This window comes from Amphibalanus amphitrite, unplaced genomic scaffold (assembly GCF_019059575.1).
Source record: "Amphibalanus amphitrite isolate SeventyFive unplaced genomic scaffold, NRLGWU_Aamphi_draft 001147F_arrow, whole genome shotgun sequence".
In the NCBI taxonomy this organism is placed as follows: domain Eukaryota; kingdom Metazoa; phylum Arthropoda; class Thecostraca; order Balanomorpha; family Balanidae; genus Amphibalanus; species Amphibalanus amphitrite.
Genome location: NW_024882641.1, coordinates 287 through 20,286, shown reverse-complemented (window position 1 = coordinate 20,286; position 20,000 = coordinate 287). Strand labels below are relative to the sequence as shown.

The 20,000-nt window shown below is 47.8% G+C and overlaps 2 protein-coding genes across 2 annotated transcripts in view; both read right to left on the bottom strand.

The window, feature by feature from the left end:
- Positions 1-11,618, bottom strand: part of LOC122370586 — a 73,182-nt gene extending 61,564 nt beyond the window's left edge. The window contains exons 1-3 of the mRNA XM_043346293.1: positions 11,516-11,618; positions 9,962-10,191; positions 9,655-9,803 (exon numbers count right to left, since the gene is read on the bottom strand). Of these exons, the coding sequence (XP_043202228.1) occupies positions 9,655-9,803; positions 9,962-10,191; positions 11,516-11,528 (392 nt within the window). The 5' untranslated portion in view covers positions 11,529-11,618. The remainder of the gene's footprint in view (positions 1-9,654; positions 9,804-9,961; positions 10,192-11,515) is intronic.
- Positions 11,619-17,903: 6,285 nt separating this feature from the next.
- LOC122370583 (gastrula zinc finger protein XlCGF17.1-like) lies at positions 17,904-19,650 on the bottom strand. The gene has a single exon (XM_043346284.1). The coding sequence runs from the start codon at positions 19,576-19,578 to the stop codon at positions 18,511-18,513; it is 1,068 nt and encodes a 355-aa protein (XP_043202219.1). The 5' UTR covers positions 19,579-19,650; the 3' UTR covers positions 17,904-18,510.
- Positions 19,651-20,000: the final 350 nt, after the last annotated feature.

Genomic DNA, 20,000 nt, shown 5'->3' with positions numbered 1-20,000 from the left:
TTCACGCATTTAAAAGTAATCGCGAAAAATTAGGGTCTCAAGGGGTCTGGCGTTAACAGTAAGTGGCGTCACGAGAGAATGCTGACGTCATGGTGCAAACTTCTTCGGGAGTAAAAAAACTGCATCCATTTGATAGTTTTAGACACTGAAATCTTGTTTCGTTAGACTGATGCTGAATATTACGCAATATCCCAAAACAATTAAGTAATTAAAGAGATTGGGTACCTCATAAAAAGGGCAAATTTACACGATGACATCACGAAAAACGAACACGTTACAGGTATGCCAGTGACTACAGCCTGGTCACCGGCACGTTGTTAAATTGATAGTACCGGACTTTGTCAAGGAAAAACAAACCTTTTAAAGGTAGTGTGCCACCTCTGAAAGATTTCCCATTTTATTTTTCCTAGGATAAGAAGCTTCTGTTTTTACCTAATATCGCAAAAAAAATCAAAAATGGGCCTGGAATAGTGCCTTTTTCGCCTAAAAGTTTATCGGTTTTTAGATATGTATAACAACTGTAGTGGGCTCACCTGTAAACAGGCGTCGGCAACAATCGCGAATGCGGCGCACATGTGACAATAAGCAAAGGTCATTATAGAGTTACGACGTACGGGAATGAGTTATCAGCTGTCTAATCGTAGACAACACAATGTCGAATTTAAACTGTAAACCTGTATTGGTATTGTTTCTTTAAATTGGCTGTCGAACATTAATTTATGGTTTAAAATATTATTTTATGTAAAATAATTGATATGAAACAGCCGTCTCTAAAATTATGACCCCATCTCACCACATGAAAGTGGCAGAAATGACGATGATCAGCTGACGCATTTTTCTTGGCCGGAGTCAGAGCGCGCGGCCCGACGCACCACCACCGCACCACAAAGCATGAGCAGAAGCCGCGCCCAAAGCCAGGGCCCCGGTAGCGTGAGGTAGCCGAGTCGGGGCAGCGTGCGCTGACCCAAGCCGGGGCCGCAGCTTTGGGCGCGGTCTACCGCATCCCCCCGGGCTATCACATGACACCGGGAGGACGCGCGGCCCCGGCTTGGGTCAGCGCACGCTGCCCCGACTCGGCTACCTCACGTTACCGGGGCCTTGGCTTTGGGCGCGGTCTACCGCACCACCTAACAGGCGTGTTCGAAACCGCAGGAGATGATGATGAACGGGTTTATCGAAACTTGATTGGATGAGCATATCGGTAATAGCGATTTCAGTGTGTGCATTTATTGTTCATAGTGGTGTGAAATGTGGTTGGGGTACGACCGACAACCCGTCGGGGCGAATTTCGCACTGGGGTACTCAAAATTTGAAGAATTTAAGACGTTTCCATGAGTTTTGAAGGTATGGATAAGTTCTAAAAATCCGGTTCTCCTTATCTTGGCCATTAACTCCATACGGTCCAGGAAAGCTGGCACACTACCTTTAACTTCAACAACATAAATGCGCTCGATAGTTTTCGAGAAAACCCTGCTGACAGGATGTGCCCCGTGACACTATCTGCCCCAATCTTCCCTACCCATCGGCCGTCAACTATTCAAAACCATTTTAAAAGGTAAAATCGTTCCCCTCAGCCATAGGCGTAGGAACCGGGGGGGCCAGGTGGGCAAGTGCCCACCCACTTTTTGAGGTGGGGGGGCCAACCATGTGTTTTGGCCCCCCCACTTTTTACTCGAGGCCCTCCCGTCTCGAGTTGAGAGGACGTCGTCACCTTCCAGAGTAAACAAACTCGATAAAAATAAGTTCCACGAATCCCCACGCACGGACTCCAAGGGACCCTAGTGGGTCCAAGGAGGCCCTCTATCCATACTTGTCAGCGGAGGCCTCTGAGATTTATGGCCTGAGGGGCCCTAGTGGATCTGAGGAGGCCCCAATATCCACACTGGTCAGTGGTCTGGGGAGGCCCCTGACACTGGCGGTCTGGGAGGCCCCCTAGTCCCTACCTTCACTAGTCAGAGGAGGCCCCTCCATCCTCAATAGTCAGAAGAGGCCCCTGAGACTGATGGTCCGGGAGGCCCCTCCATCTACACTGTAGTCAGAGGAGGCCCCTGAGACTGATGGTCTGAGAGGCCCTTATAATCACACCAGGCAGAGGAAGCCCATGAGACTGATAAACTGAGAGGCCCTTCTATTCATACTGACCACAGGAGGCCCCTGAGGCTTGTGGTCTGGGAGGTCCCTCTATCCACACTAGTCAGAAGAGTCACCTGAGACTGATGGCCTGTGAAGCCCTTATATTCACACTAGGCAGAGGAGGCCCCTGAGACTGATGGTCTGAGAGGCCCTCATATTCACACTAGGCAGAAGAGGCCCCTGAGACTGATGGGCTGTGAGGCCCTTCTGTTCATACTGGCCACAGGAGGCCCCTGAAACCAGTGGTCTGGGAGGGCCCTCTATCCACACTAGTCAGAAGAGGCCCCTGAGACTGATGGTCAGAGAGGCTCTTATATTCATACTGGCCACAGGAGGCCCCTGATGCTGGTGGTCATAGAGGTCATATAGTGAATCTGAGGAGGCCCCTCTATCCACACTATTCTAAGGAGGCCCCCGAGACTGATGGTCTGAGAGGCCCTTTTATTTATACTGGCCTCAAAAGCCCCCTGAGATTAATGGTCTGAGAGGCCCTTCTATCAATACTTGCCAAAGGAGGCCCCTGAGACTGATGGTGGCCAGAACAGGCCTCCGAGACTGATGATCTGAGAGGCCCTTCTATTCAAACTAGGCAGAGGAGGCGCCTGAGAATAATAGCCCGAAGAGCCATGTGGCGGCAACTGGCCGTTGAAAAAAAAACTCGGGCCATATTTCGGCTTGTTAGGGCCCCACAGAGCTCATGGGAGCACCTCAAGGGCTCCTAAGTAGACACGCTTATCTCCATAAGGGTGCCACGCCGGCTTCTGAAGGCTCTTTGTAGGCATCTAAGGGCCCTTTCCGGCCTCTAACGGCTCAACCCGCCCGTGATGGCTCCACACCAGTGTTTATGAGCGCCACACACCGGCGCCTTTGAGGGTCATACCAGTGTCTCTTAAGGTCCTACATCGGTGGCTCTGGGGGCCCCACACCGGCGCCTCAATGGGCCACACACCTATGCATCTCAAGGCTCTATAGGTGCATCAGAAGGACCCACACCGACACCTCTGAGGGCCCCACACCAGTATCTCTGAGCTCTGAAGGCCCTACACCGGTGACTCTGAGGACTCACCGGCGCCTGAGAGCACCATGTTGATGTTTAACGGCTCCAAAGCCCACTGAAGGCACCACACAAGCTCTCACTGAGCTCTTATGTCCCATACCGGCGTCCCTGAGGGTCCACATCTGTCGGGCACCCATCGGCGACTCTGAAGATCCCACACTGACACTGTCGACTCCGAGGGCCCCACCTGCGTCTCAGAGCATCATGCGGTCTCTAAGAACCACACAGGGCTTCTGAAGGCGCCTGGCAAGCTCTATCGCTTTAGCTCTGATAAGTCTCATGCCACCCTCTGCATATAAGAGTCCAACGCCGGCGCTTAGGTGATAAGGGCGCCTACATGCGAAAGAGAGTTGATAATTGATATGAATTCATAGGAAAAGGGGCGCCCGCCTGTGTGCAAGAGAAGGACGCCTGCCAGGGTCGTCGCCATGGATTTTTGACTGGGGGGGGGGGGGGGGGACATATCGGCAGACTTAAAACCCAAAAGTAGGTATTGTCGCCGCACTCTTAGCCCAATGCACTATCTGTGTTTAAAGTCGTACAAGCCGGTTTTTTGCAGTACACATCTGAAGTCCGATTCAATTTGACACAATTAGGGGCAAAGCCGTTGCTCTTCTTTTAGGGTGTACCAATTGTTGACGCATGCCACCAATCTGAATCTGATACATAATGCATTCATGCCCGTGTAAGAGGAGGGGAGATATTACAGCCACAATCTCTCTTTTTGACTGCTGTAGGAATCGGCGGCGCGAAGCGTCGCGAAAAATGGCAAAAACATTTGTCAAAATACAGTCCCAAAATACAGCCTTGTAGCATGTAAGAGGTCAGAACACCTAAGGTCGGATCACCGAGTCAAGCAGCCTCTAAGTTTTGTGGTCCTGCATCAACCGTGCAGCTTGTTTCCTTGAAGTTGGAAATGTAGTGTAAGTCTGCATAACTGCGGGGTTGAATCCGGAGACGGTCGGAGTTAACTATTCTGCAAATAGTCATTTTTAAGCATCCTCGGGTGTTTATTTTGGGGGATTTGCCCCTCGGATTCCTCAACCGGGGGGCGCGTATCCCTGTCCCTCCGTTTTCGACGCCCATGGCGCCTGCGATGCCCATACGGCCGCCTGTGATGCTCATAGGGGTGTCTGATTGCAAAAGACGGTACATATGATGCCTACTGGGGTGTCGACATGCAATTGAGGGGCGACTATCAATGCCATAGCGGCTCCTCCGTACGAAAGACGGGCGTCTGCATGCCAAAGGGGAGCGGCTCTGAGGCAGTAAGGGCACCTACATGCAATAGAGGGGCGCCTCCGAGGCCTAAGTATATAGGCGTCCACATGCAATAGAGGGGCGCCTATCAATGCCATAGGGGTGCATTCATACGAAACAGGGGCGCCGGCATGGCAAAGAGAGGCGCCTCCAATGTCAATAAAAGAGTGGCGCCTAAGACAAGGGCACATTTTATGCAACAAGGGGCGCCTGTTGGTCATAAAGGGATGTCTCTGATGATGACTATAGGGTGCTTATATGCCAAAGAGGGGCGCCTATGGAGCTAGGGGCGCCTGGGAAACCAGGAAGAAATTTGTATAAGGGTTTTCAGGGGTCATGCGCCGTTTACGACAAATAGATTCTAAGAAAAAAAATCGGAGAGGGGAATAACTTTTAAAAATAGTGCGGACTTTCCGCGCTGTTCGCTTAAGCGGTTACGCCCCTGGCCTGGCCCCTGGGTACATCTGCCCGATCTCAGAAGCTAGATTTGGAGGTCATACTTGAAAGCAGTACGATGAAAAAGTTGGAGGCCCCTGAAAATAGGAGGCCCCCTGGAAAAGGAGGCCCCTCAACAGGGTGGCCCACCCACTTTTCAGGACGTTCCTACGCCCGTGCCCTCAGCAGTCCTTTAAGGATATATACCACTCCCAAATATATATTTTTTCTTGCTACAGTTAAATGATTATTTTATGACAAAAATGATGCCGATTAAAAAACATGTTTATGATTTCTTACTTATAACAGGTATACGAAGAATTATATTCTATCTTCCGTTGGGACTAAATATGGTGGCGGAGGATATTACGCGTTCACCAATCATATTGCGTTGTTAAAAAACAGCTGCACGCTGATTGGCTGACACTGGCCTCTCCGACAGCCGCTTTTTAGATGTCTGCGAAAAAGAGGACGGGGGAGGCGACCACCCCATCCCCCGGCCCGGCGACGGATAAAGGTCCAAATAAAGGCTACTGAACGATGTGGCAGAAGTTTTTTCCGAAACAATCGAATCGACATAGTGGACCTAGTCTTTAACAGGACCGATTGCTATTCCCCACGAAATGTCAGCCCAACGAACCAAACCCACGTAGCTTGGTAACGCGGTAATTAAACGTCAAGCCAACATACATCAGAGCAGCATAGCTTCAACGCAAAGGACTGAAGAAGAGCACGGTCTGTCTGTCGGTAAGAAAGATGGTATCTTAACAGTGCGGCAGATGTTGCGCGCAAAGCAGCATATACCACCACAGTTTTACAGAGGTTTTAGTATACCTAATGTTTTAAAATTGCGGAAGGCGGACGCATGTGGACCGCTCTTCTCGTCGGTCCGCATGTGTCTGATGAGACTTGATTGAACAATGAATCGTGCCTAGCAGAAACAGCAGCCATACAGCCGCTACCCCTGTGTGGGTCCCCATGTGTTTAGTGAGGCGTGACGGTTGAGTGAACCGTGCAGTGCAGATGGAGCAGCCGTACGGCCGCTCCCCAGTGTGGGTCCGCATGTGTTTAGTGAGGCGTGACGGTTGAGCGAACTGTGCAGTGCAGATGGAGCAGCCAAACGGCCTCTTCCCAGTGTGAGCACCTATGCATCTGTTTGGTTAGGTTTGACAGCGAAGCGAAGCGAACCGTGCCGTGCAGGTTGAGCAGCCATATGGCCGCTCCCTCGGGTGGGTAGGCATTTGTTTCATGAGACTTCCCCGTTGAGCGAACAAAGCCCGGCAAGTTGAGCACTGAGCAGCCTTACGGCCGCTCCTTCGTGTGGGTACGCATGTGTTTGCTGAGACTTCCCCGTTCATTGAACTGGGCCTGGCAATGTGAAGAGCCATACGGCCGCTCCCCAGTGTGGGTTCGCATGTGCGTATTGAGGTGTGACCGTCGAGTGAACCGTGACTTGCAGATGGAGCAACCGAAAGGTCGCTCTCCAGTGTGGGTCCGCATATGTGTCGTAAGGTTTTGCTGTTTAGCAAAGCGTGCTGTGCAAACGGAGCAACCGTAAGGCCGCTCCCCCGTGTGGGTACGTATATGTTTGCTGAGATCTTCCCGCCTAGCGAACTGAGCCTGGCAATGTGAACATCCGTGCGGCCGCTCCCCAGTGTGGGTCCGCATGTGTCTGGTGAGATTTGACCGTTCAGTGAACCGTTCCTTGCAGATGGAGCAGCCGTATGGCCGCTCCCTAGTGTGAATCCGCATGTGGTTGTTTAGGATTGCTCGAACAGCGAACCGTGCAGTGCAGATGGAGCAGCCGTACGGCCGCTCCCCAGTGTGAGTCCGCATGTGTATAGTGAGGGTGGACGGTTTGGTGTACCGTGCCGTACAGATAGAGCAGCCGTATGGCCGCTCCCCAGTGTGGGTTCGCACGTGTGTGGTGAGGTTGGACCGTCCTGTGAACCGGGCCGTGCAGATAGAGCAGCCGTATGGCCGCTCCCCAGTGTGGGTCCGCATGTGATCGGTGAGACCTGACCGCCTAGAGAACCGTGCCTTGCAAATGGAGCAGCCGTATGGCCGTTCCCCTGTGTGAGTTCTGCGGTGGTTTTTCATACAGTCGGACCTGTCGGTCGAGTATTGACACCACTCGCACTTCAATCTGCCGTTCCTGCCCATATGGCCGTGACTTCTCTTCACGTGTCCGTCCAGACAATGTTTTCCCAAACATCTGAAGCCGCATTGGGGGCATTGGACCGAGCCACTGATGCCTGAAGAATACACAGAAAGAAGGCCATTAAAAAAACGTTTCATGCTAAAGCAGGTCGCATTATGCGACCTGCTTTAGCATAGAACGACCTCACCCGGTTAGGTCGCAAGCCGAAATGTCAGTTCAAGTTACGAACCGAGCCCATGTAAGTTGGCATATAAACGTCGTGCCTGCATACGTCAAAGTAGCAGAACTTCTCAACGAACCGGGCAAAAAAAACAGTCTGCTGTCGGCAGAAGGGTAAATGGCATTACCAGCGTCACTTCGATGGACACCATAGCTCTCGGAGCCGCAAACGATGAACTGACCTGAAGATGAAGGTCCGGCCGGAGAGGAAGTCACAGACTCCCCAGATGTCTCCGAGTGGACGGTCAGTTCCCGGGCCGAGTCGTCTCCGTAGTACACCAGCAGCTCAGAGCCCCGCGGAATGGCCTTTGACGTCCTGCATAGGGAGATAAATATAGCATTATTGATGAAAGCTTGATTGGTGTAGTCACAACACTTACACTGTCATTAATAACTTCGACGAATCCATTAAAGAAAAATATGGGCCGCAGGACGAACCGCGCATAAAATACGTAACGCAGTTAGGAAGAATAGATCCGTGGATTCCAAGACTACAACGCACCTGAAGTATACCTGGCCCCGGTACTGGAAGGCCACTAGGTTTTGTTCTTCCTCCGAGCGGGCACAGTTGACCCTTCTGAGCCAGTTGCTGCAGCTCGGGTCTTCGGCATTCACCGAGTGATGAACGCGTTTACACTTCTTGATCTGTGGTACCAAACAAAAACGTAGTTCATCAATTCAAAGAGCAAAGTAAAAATATGGCATGTGCAATGAAAACATTATAAAAATTTTATGTTGCACATTGGTCTAAAATATTTTTTATATAGTTTTATCGTTGAAGTAAGTCTTAAGTTAAAACATGCGTTTTTACCTGCAAAACAAAACAACTGAACTGACCTGCCATCTGTACCCGGTTGTTCGACTTCGGGCCTGATCCTGCTCGGTGGTCAAGGTGCCCTCGTAAGGACCGAGTCTTTGGCGCGCAGGTATGTCCTTCTCCGCCCAAACTCCTGGAATCAAATAAATACAAGCCTTCACCTCAACTAAATGGACACAACATGTACTGATACATGGGACATGAAATCATACAACACAAGCAACCATCACCAAATGATGCATCAAATCAAACGTCCAGCAGCAGTTGTTACGTATCGCCATTTGTCTTGCCTCATTAACTTACCGGTGCCAGACGCTGGATTTGTCGACGGACCAGAGCTGAGAGAAGGCGGGAGAGTCTTGGCGTCCCTGTCGACATCTCCGATACCGGGTCATGCCTGGAATGTTCAGCGCATGTGGGGCGCAATGTCGACAATACAATCAATGCATTGAGATTATCTTAAGCCTGTTTGTAAATCAGACGGGTATGTTTTGTGGATATAGATCATGAACCTGTTCTTGACCACGTACCCATGACAGTATTACCTGCTAACAAGACAGAAGCAAAGCAATAATATAACTATGAGCATGGATTAGAGTAAATACTTCATCCATGCTATGAGGAAGAGGATTACGTAATTGTGAAAGAAATAGATCATTTTTACATGAAGCTCATGTCGTTCCGTCACTAGGGCATCAGGCACAATTGGTCATATTATTTAATGTCTAAATAAGAGAGGAGTCATGTGTAAAGAATACGAATCAGACCAGTATGGACCAGTCCTTACCTTGGTATCGTGTATGATCTTTAGCAGTCCATGGACGGGACATTCACCGTCCCAATCGCGGCAGCACACGTCACAAACTGTCAGAAAGAAGGGCGAAAAAAGTATTAGCGATTTGATGAAGAGCAGACCAAGGTTTAATCGTTCAAGGTTCCGTTAGACGGAAACAATGCGTCTGTATTCGGTTTAATTTGTCTGCAATATGAGTGCTTGTCGTGTACATTCGCCCGTTGATGAGGACAAGGTAGCTGACTAAAAATGGGAGAAATACTCACATATGTTACTATCATCGAGACCATCCACATCTCGGTAGTTAATGACGAGACGTTGACTCTTGATGAACACTCCTTCAGCAAAAACTGCAATAAATTCAACAGGGTATCAATAATTCGGTGGCATTTCGGTAACGCGTCAGTTCAATAGAGTGCATGCAATTGAACATAAGAATGGTTCGATAATGTCATTCAATCACTTTGTAGAGTACGAAACCAAAAATAAAAATAAAACTTACATTTTCTCTGAAAAGGGCACAAAAGTAAGACCGAGGATATCACGATAAACCCATTGCTTACAGTCTCTTCACAGTTATATAAACTTACCTTCAGTAGAGTCTCGAATGGCAGACGAACAACCAAGTAACAGACTCCTTTTTGCATTGAAGATGAAACAGGCACTGAAAGAACAGACAAATGCAAATATTATTAGAATTCATCAAGGATAATATATCATTGTCTACTATGTCAAATAACAACTAAAATTTCAACAACAGCACTGAATCATGCCCTAACCTGTCCCGGTCCACCTCAGTGAACCCGATGAAGTCCTCAGACGGTGACGGTGATCGAGGTCGGTACTTTTCCTCCTTCACTAAAGAATGCAGAGCGCGGTCCGAGAAAGGATCGTCGTCCGACACCGAGGGAGACGACGGCCGCTCAACCTAGACCGGATCAACAGACAAACAATATTCAATGAAACATGAGATGTTTATCCTCCACAGATATACAAATTGGAACACATTATGCGCTGTCATTCCCTTTTATTAACCTCGCAGCTAAAAACCAATGAGAGGTGAGCACCATGCATTTGAACACGTACCCTTGGTGAAGTGACTTCAATCTTTATCTCCTCCTTCACAACTGGCCGAAAGTCGCTCTCAGAGCCACTGTCTATGGGAGTGCAGTTCCTCGGCCTCTGAGACTTCCTCACACTCTGTGACGGACCCCATTCCCCGTCGCTGTCAGCGGAGCCCTCCAGAGACCACTTTGGTCCTTTTGGTGACATTGATGCAGCCCGCATGAGCGGCAGTAGTTCAGACACTGGTGGATCTGGAATAGGGTCCAATGTCCTTTGTCAGTTCACATTGAGTTGACTAAATGAAAGCACAAAACGGAGAAGTTATGTAGCAAGAAAATACAAAGTTGCAGAGTTATCACCACCAATAATTGAATATTCCTTATGGAATTAATACCCATAAAACATCTCTCAATAATGACAATGACATGGTTTGCCAACAAGAATGCAGCAGGAAAATAATGGAGGTGCTCCGATACCTAGCATTTAGATCCTGGCTTTATATGAAAAAACTGTAGCCTCAAATGATCTCTGATGACCTTTCTAGAGGGCAGGCTAGCAGCCAAAGACACCTTTGTTGTCACAAGTTGTCCAAATCATTGCGATTCTGAAATATTTTTATTGTTCTTCCTGACCTGGCAGGCTGACATGACCTCAACCTGGGGTCAAAAATTTCATATGCTGTCAAAAAATGGTGAACTACAAGCTACTCCAAGCGGTGAGGCGCTTCGCACCAGTTTTTTATTCACACGCAAAAAACTGGACAGGTGCAGTAACAAAACTGGTAACAAATGCCCCCCCCCCCCACTGAGGCAAAGGTTAAAACTGGGTAAATACTATTAGAATTGTCTCATGGCGACCTACATGATGGTACTTTCCATTTCCCACTGTTGAAGCTTCTTCCTTACCCATGGATGCCTAGACAAAATCATTGCGTCAGGTTTGAGGTTAGGTAAGGTCTGGTTAGGTATGTTTCTTTAATATTTTGGAGACACCTACCTTACCATCATATCTGGATTTAGCACATTAAAGGGACCCTCCCACCTTCAAAAAAGTTAATGAATTGGCATAGAAGTGATGTCCCTTGGTTCGGAAATATCAAAAATGAATATGTACCAAATTTCACCGTAAAATATTCACTGGATTTCAAGATATTAGGCTTTTACTTTTGTTTACTTTTTGGAATCTCTGCTGTTCCTAGCGACTATTTGAAAGTGCGGCACTTGTTGCGCTTAAAACAGCATATTCCACAACGTGCTACCAAATGTTTTAGTAAAACATTTAAAATCATTAGATCTCCGCTGACATCACAAATTCTAAGGGGGCATTCCGGTGCAGTCGCCCCTTAGAATCCGAAAACTGCAAGCTTGAAATTCCATATCTCCAAATTAAAGCATTTTTCGATGTTGTTGCGAGTGCCCAAACCGGTACTGAAGGCCATGGCCACCAATTTGGCTATCTCAACTCAAAACTAATGTTAAGGTGGGATGGTCACTTTAAAAATGGAAGAATACGTATTACGTAAGTAGGTACTACTTACTTTTGAAAAGTGAGTCGATGCTATTATACCGAACTTACCATGCTGATCCATCTCAATCTCCAAATCAAGATCCCTCGTTTTCTGTGCGAGTCCGCTCAGAATGAGAATTCTATAGATGGCCTTGATGAAAATAAGTTGAAGTCAAATACCGGGGTTACATGAGCGATCCGTTCCAAATACGCACTACGCTAATGCGCATCAGCTCCCCACAAACGTATCTACGGCACCGGTTACATGAGACTAATTCGTTTTATCTACGTCAAACGGATCTTGTTTGGCTCACCCGGGCTGACTCCTCGACGGCCGGTAATGCGCATCACAAACGGAATAGGATTAGCGTACAGTCATGGCGCAGTTGCGGCATTTACCGAGACGACTGAACTAACCCCGCGTTCGATGTCTCTCGGACGGCGAAGATTCTACGCCGTCCGGCCAATCACGTTTCATAACCGCAGCCGAGCCCCCGCTGACCTTGGACGTTATTGGCCGGACGGCAAAGAATCTTTGCCGTCCGGGAGACATCGAACGCCGCCTAAATTTTAAATACTTTTATCATTTGATAGGCTCAAAAACATTTAAAATTAACATGAAATCAAAAAATGAAAACAAAGTTTTCTTGTTTTAAGTCAGTGGGCACTGATTCGCCATGCAGCGACAGCAGGGTGGTCAGAAAAAATTATCTATCAAAATATTTCATTCATTTTATTTCACATGCAAAGACTAAACCAAAATACCAACATTTTTTTGCTATTTTCTACGAGGCAGCCAACAAAAAAAATGCTTATTATTTTGCATTTTGACGCTTCCAGTCAGCAAAGGATAGTTCTTGTGAAATACGGCCCGAATCGAATAACTCGGTTACATGAGCGATCCGTTCCAAATACGCACTAGGCTAATTCGCATCAGCTCCCCAAGAACGCATTCAGTGCACCGACTACATGAGCAAATTCGTATCAGTGACGTCAAACGGGTCTAGTTTGGCTCTCGGCCCGATGCGCATTACAAACGGAATAGCATACAAATGTGGCGCACTTCCGTAGCAATAGAGGTGACTGAATTAAAAATTTAATATCTCATGTCTTTTTTGCATTTAATCTGCTCAGAACATCCTCAATTAACTTAACAAAAAAAAGTTGAACATAAAGTTGTCTTGCTTTGACTCATTGGGCACTTGCCTCTCTTGATTCGTCTGTAGTGCTGTCAGAAAAATGTTTCAACTGAAAGTACTTTGATATTTTCTTTTTGGTTTTCACTATATTTATTGACAAAATACCGACATATTTTTTTAATTATTATTTCAAAAGAAGCAAATGAAAAAAAACCTATTATTTTGCATTTTAATGTTTCTTTTTGGAAAGAAATAGTTCCTGTAATACGTATCTTGGTCCTATTCGCTTCTAAGCCTCTTTCTCAGCGGATTTTGTTTGGACCGCCGATTCGTATTAGCAGGTGCATACATGAGTCGGTAGTACGCTCCTGATTCGCATTAGCGGTGAATCCGATCGTGATACGTATTTGCTTTGCTCATGTAACCGCGGATCGGATCGCCGATTCGTACTAGCAGGTGGCTCCATGAGTCGGTAATAATAATAATAATAATGCCATTTATTTCACACCATCATTGGTGCATACAGGAAGTTCCAGTGACAGCTAACACAATCATTACATCCATACATACACACATACACACACACATCAAGATATTCATATTCAGAACGTTAAAATCAGTGCAAGCACGCACATCGATCAAGCTCGTCTCAGCTTCATACATTGTCTGTAATGACACTTCTCACATGAGCATGATATGTCGGATTTTGATTGACCATTCTTTTCAGACTACCTAAGAAAATATTCAAAATGTCTGCACGAGAGGAGGAAGACAAGTCTAAGGCCATGATATCATATTCACGTCGGATGGCAAGATGCACCCTCGCTGCTATACCATTTTGTCCAATGTCACTGTCAAGCAAGCTCTTTATCAACACATTTTCACTACTGTGGAGTATTTTATAGAACAGAAGCTGTCTGCTTGCTACTAGCATAGGACAGGGGAGAATTTGAAGAGCTAGACAGAGAGGATGGTTCCTGAATGATTTCGGTAGTTTGACTATTTTCTTCACACATGAGTGATACGCCACACACAGTTCACGAAACACATTTTTTTCTTTACATGGATCCCACAGCTCACACCCATACAGGTTCGCGCAGTAGGACTTAAACAGCTTTATCAGAATTTCTCTTTTAGCATGGCCTACCAACGCGCAAAGCATATTAGCACGATAGTATAGTGATCTCTTCAGCTTACGCATGTCGCTGCTATCATTCAGTTTGCTGTTAATCACATGCCCAAGATACTTAAACTCATCAACCCATGTTAGGTTGGTACCTGACAACCTCACAATTGGGGGTTGTGACATGGACAGATGCGAAGATGCACTTGGACGCTGGGGATTAAACACCATGCATACACTCTTCTTAGCATTGAATTGTATGTCCCTGGACACAGCAAACGATTCACATATTTTGACAAGCTCTTGTAAACCACCCCTTGATGGCGACAAGACAACAATATCGTCGGCATACGCCAGCACATTTACAGCACAGCCACCAACGTGACATCCTATGCCAGTAGATTGTAACATTTGAAGGAGATCGTCCAGGTATACATTGAACAATAATGGTGACAAGCATCCACCCTGGCGAACACCGTTTGCGACCGGAAATGAATAGGATGTGCTATTTGCCCATTTGACGCTCATCATCTGGGACCTGTACCAATGAGTTAACAGTTTCAGATATGGTAACGGAACACCCCTTTCTTGGAGTATTTGAAAGAGCTTAGCGTGATTCACTCTATCGAATGCTTTGCTTGCATCAAGGAAGCAGGCGTACACTGGGCTTCCTTGTCTAGTGTAATAGTGAACTGTTTCTTTAAGAACATATGTAGCATGCGTTGTTGAATGATTAGACTTAAATCCAAATTGCGCATCATTTGTTCTTAATAGCGGTAGAAGCCTGTCAACCAGAATAAGTTCCAAGACTTTTGATAAAGTTGTGGATAAAGCGATTGCCCTGTAGTTCGATTTATCATCAAGTGCACCACTTTTATCCTTAATTAATGGCGTCAACAGTGAATAAATGAGATCATCAGGGACGTTTCCATGATTCAGTATGCTGTTAAATATGGAGACTATGACATATAAGTTATCAGCTTCAAGATAACGCAGATGTTCACTGTACATCTGATCCCAGCCTGCAGCTTTTCCGCCTTTCATTTTGGCTATAGCACTCGACACTTCCTCCCTGGTAATGGGGAGAACATCAGGCAGCCGATCATTGATGATATGGTTGATAATTGCTTGACCACTGCTGCAGCTATCGTCATTTAGAACAGTTTTGAAATGATCGGCCCACATATTCGCTACGTTCGCAGCTCCTGTGACACCCCCAAAGCTAGGTGGAAAGGAACTTTGACCACCAAGCATCTGTCTCACGTGTACCCAGAATTGATTATGCTCTCTGTTCAACAAAGACAAAGCAAGCTTATTTACATTGAAGATATCTCTTTCTCTCCTACATCTCCGCAAAGCATATTTGAAAGCCAGCCTTGATTCCCTCATTTGAGCTGACAGAGGACCGTCTCTGGGAGAGCCAGCAGACCTCCAACGAAAAAAAGAATTACGAGCTGTATTGTGCTTGATTTTCACAGTCTCATTCCATTTTGGAAAAGGCCTGGCGTGCTTTTGGTGAACTTGCTTAGAACCAAAGCATTGCTGGCCGCTCAAAATGACAGCTTCAGTGAACGCCTTGCAGCAATGGGATAGTTTATGAATATGGGAATCATCCCTACAATCCCCAACGCAAGTGCCAGTGAGATCATCAACTTCAGCACAGAACGTTCTCAACTTTAGACGTACTGACTGATTATAAAGTTGAACTTGTTCTACGTTTACAGATCTCCAACAAATTTTTCGATAGGAGGGAACCTCTGGGGCCAAAGTGACAAGCTCAACGCTCTGAAAGTTAAATTCAACCACCAGAGGCATATGATCTGTGAAACAAACGTCATACTTCACCAATATGTTGTGGACATTATCATGCAGGCTGGGACTACAAATGCAATGATCGAGCCAGGATACAGTTCCATGGGCAGCACTGACATAGGTGAATGTATTCCCCGATAAACCCAAATTTTTAACGTCAGAAACGACAGGTTCATTTTCCTCACAAAACTCCATCAATTCACCAAAAAAACGAGAGCCATAACTGTTGGCATTGAAATCACCTATGATACCAATGTGACTTGTTCTGGAGCGCGCAACATCAATATTGTAAGCTAACTGTCCCAATGACATGCAAAACTGGTCATGACTTTCTGAGTCTCTGTAGTCAGTTGGTAAATACACATTGAAAAGACATACGGCGCCAATGGTTGTGGCAATATTAATCTCCATGATGCGATCATTTATCACCTTAACCTGTATACTAGATTGCAATGACTTTTTCCATAAGATTGCCACCCCACCAAACGGTCTGCCAGCTAAGAGAGCAGTAGATGAGTCAATAGCGGAAACACCCATACCAAGAAAATCTTGGTGAATGTTGTTCAACATGAAAAGTTCAAATTTAGACAGCCACGTCTCTTGTAAGAAAACTAAATCATTCATAGAGCAAAGTTCAGCTACATCGGAAAGGGAATTTTTCAATGAATTACAATTGAAGGAGCAGGCTTTGATCATGTAGTAGTCCTAAGAACTGCAGTATGTACCTTCATCGGCCACATGCCACCATGTTGCCCACGCTCGTGCTGCGGGACAGAGGACTCAAGTTGGTACGTTTCCTAGACAAACCCCTCATATTTCTGTTCCCCTGTGTCCCCCTCGGCTGAAAGAATCGCTTGACAGAAACATGTTTGGGCCACTTCTCGGAGAGAAGCACTAACCTGGCTGTGTCAGCAGGGACGGACACCTTATACCCTCTGTAACCGTAGGCTGCAGCACAGTGGGGAATCTCTTCCACTGCTGCCTTCCCAGCACCCTGTAGAATCCAATTGACGTGCATTTCAACAGCGTCACTGGTCGTGGAAGAATCCAGGCGCCCCACAAAAAGGTCCAGCGTCTTTGGAGGAGGCGCGACACCTCTTAGCAGGGTGGAAGAGCCGGTTCCTTTCACCTCCATCTTCTGACGGCTGCTCTTTCTCCTTGTCCCTGTCACTGTAGTGAATCCCTCGTCGTCAGTAGTATGGTTCTGCGGCCGCTGCTGTTCCTGTTGCGCAGGTGCCGTGCGCAGCGGCAACGGCACTGACTCTGAAGGCAACAGCTGGTTTGACGGCTGGTGCAGTGGCTGACTCGGGTGCTGCTGTCTCGATTTCATCTGTGGTAGAGCCTTCTGTTGGTAATGCGTTCCTAATTCGAATTAGCGGCAAAATACGTATTTACTGTGCTCATGTAACCCCGATAAAAGTTGAAGTGCGCATCACTAGCATCACACGACGCGTGCTCTCACTTTTTTTTTTAGTGGCCCTAACTTACGTTACCGGCGTGGTAGCAGCAAAACTGCGTCATAAATGTCGAAATCCAAGGCTCAGGGTCATCGAAATCAACGTCCATCAATTGAGCAGCAGATTGATATTCGCGAATATCAAACTGAAAATTCGATATTCGGACGGGGAACGCAATAACTCAAGAACCAGTGAACCGATTTTGATGAAAAGGCCCTCATTCGATTCCTCGTTCCTTATTGCCAGGTTGACGGCGATTTCCAGGTCACTAGGTCATGACCTTGAAGGTCAAGGTCAAGGTCAAAGGACGGGGAACGCTCTACCGATTTACATGCGGTAATTTTTGTAGCGGGTAGCTTCATTCCTTCTACTAAGTATTGGACTATTCCCGATGCATGTGGGTGACCCCTTATGCACGTGCCACGTGCAAAACGAAGGGGTATCAGTTTTGTAATAGTTGCAATATCTCGGTAACTACTTGGCCGATTGCGCTTGAAGTTGGCATGTAGGTAGGCACCCACTAGGCAATGCATATCCATTATCCATGTGCCAGAGTTGGGGTGCTGCTGCACGTGCGCACGTGCAGGGGTCGATTCCAGATCTCGAGAACGGCAGGACCGATTGCGCTCAAATTTGGTACGCAGTTAGGGACCGGTTAGTAGGGTGCCGTGCAAAAGTCACTTGGGACCCATTTTGCACGTGCACACGTGCAGGGTGCCGCTTCCAGATCTCGAGAACAGCTGGGCCGATCATGTCCTCAAATTTGGCAAATCGCTGGAGACCGGTTAGTAGGGTGCTGTGCACACGTCAGTTGGAGATACCCCCTCACAATTTCGCATGTGCAAGGCCCACCCTCTCGCTCGCTCCGTTAGTCGCCCCAAAAGGCGTTATACTGGTATTGTAAGCTTTACATGCCACGCCGATCTCCTTTCGGCCTTCGCCTTGTCGACAAAGGCCGCGCAGAAATGCTACGAATAAAGGAATGAGTGGTGGTCACGAAAAATGTATTGTCCCTCAAAGTAGCTGGACATTATTCACAAATCACAGCGCTACGACACTGTACCAAATAGCGACACTCCTTAACTCCTATGTGGAGGCGGATAGTTAAGAACACAACTACTGAATCACCGTGTGTTAACATAAAGAAACAAGATGTGACACTCACACGGGTAGCCAAGAAGCTCACAAACGAGAACCACAGCTACACCTTTTTACGACTAAATATAGACATAGTGCACGCAGCTCAATAATAGTGCAACCGATTGCGACAAATCGCCATTGACAGACTATGGCATACTGTCGAAATCGCCCCCTTTTATTACTGAAATGTGCGCACTGCCGCCCTAAATTGGGCGTAAAAAGCTGAATAACACTAATATATCAAACGTATGACGACAGCCGGTCATGCACTTGTCGGCATATTTCAGCATTGCATTTCGCCAACCAAGCCATTTACCGCATCAGTCAAACCTGTGTAATTCTCAAAACTGTGTACCAGTTAAAATCGAGTTTTTGCGTCAAACTGCTGAACCATTAGACAGTAGTCGCAGCAGTGCTGCCAGCCTTCGTGTGGGTCTGCATGTGTCTGATAAGCTTTGCCCGTTGAGCGAACCGGGCCTGGCAGTGTGAGCAGCCGTACGGCCGCTCCCCCGTGTGAGTACGCATGTGTAAGGTGAGACTTGTCCCTTGAGTGAACCGTGCCTTGCAGATAGAGCAGCCGTACGGCCGCTCCCCAGTGTGTGTCCGCATGTGTGCCTTGAGGTGTCCCCGTTCAGCGAACCGTACCGTGCAGATGGAGCAGCCGAACGGTCGCTCCCCAGTGTGAGTCATCATGTGTCTGGTGAGGTGTGATCGATCAATGAACCGTGCAGTGCATATAGAGCAGCCGTACGGCCTCTCCCCAGTGTGGGTCCGCATGTGTGTAGTGAGGTGTGACCGGTTAGCGAACCGGGCCTGGCAGTGTGAGCAGCCGTACGGCCGCTCCCCCGTGTGGGTCCTCATGTGTTTGATGAGATTCCCTCGTCGAGCGAACCGTGCCATGCAGATGGAGCAGCCGTACGGCCGCTCCCCTGTGTGGATACGCATGTGCGTGATGAGGTGTGACCGTTGAGCGAACCGTGCAGTGCATATAGAGCAGCCGTGCGGCCTCTCCCCAGTGTGGGTTCGCACGTGCTTGGTGAAGGTGGACCGTTCAGTGAACCGGGCCGAGCAGATAGAGCAGCCGTATGGCTGCTCCCCAGTGTGGATCCGCATGTGATTTTTAAGGCTTGATCGAACAGTGAACCGTGCAGTGCACATGGAGCAGCCGTGCGGCCGCTCCCCAGTGTGGGTCTGCATGTGTCTGGTGAGGTGTGACCGGTCAGGAAATCGTACAGAGCAGATGGAGCAGCCGTACGACCGATCCTCAGTGTGGGTTCGCAGGTGTCTGGTGAGGTGTGACCGTCGAGTGAACCGTGCCGGGCAGATGGAGCAGCCGTGCGGCCGCTCTCCAGTGTGGGTCTGCATGTGTTCGTTAAGGTGTGACCGGTTAGCGAACCGCACCGTGCAGATGGAGCAGTATTGCGACCTATCCCCAGTGTGAGTCCTTCGGCAACGTTTCATGTTTGTGGGCTTGTCGGTCGAGTATTGATACCACTCGCACTTGAAGCTGCCGCTCCTGTCGATGTGACCGTGACTTGCCTTCACGTGTCCGTCCAGACGTTGCTTTCCCCAGCATCGGAAGTCGCAGTGGGGACATTGCACCGAACCACTTATGCCTGAAGAATACACAGAAAAAAGAAAGGCCCTTAAACAAGTTGCATGCCAAAGCAGGTCACACATACACTGGAACAATCACGACGCCCAGAGATGACCCACGCAGCTCGTGGTCGCGTTTCCATGCCACTTTGGTGAGCGTCGTGGGCGATAGCGGTAATGTTGACGCGACAAGCCATCAGCGCCCATGAGTTGATCCGTGTATCGTTCGAAATACAGCCTTCAGAAACGGAACGCTGAGCTCGTTAAGAGAATATTTCACTTGCCGT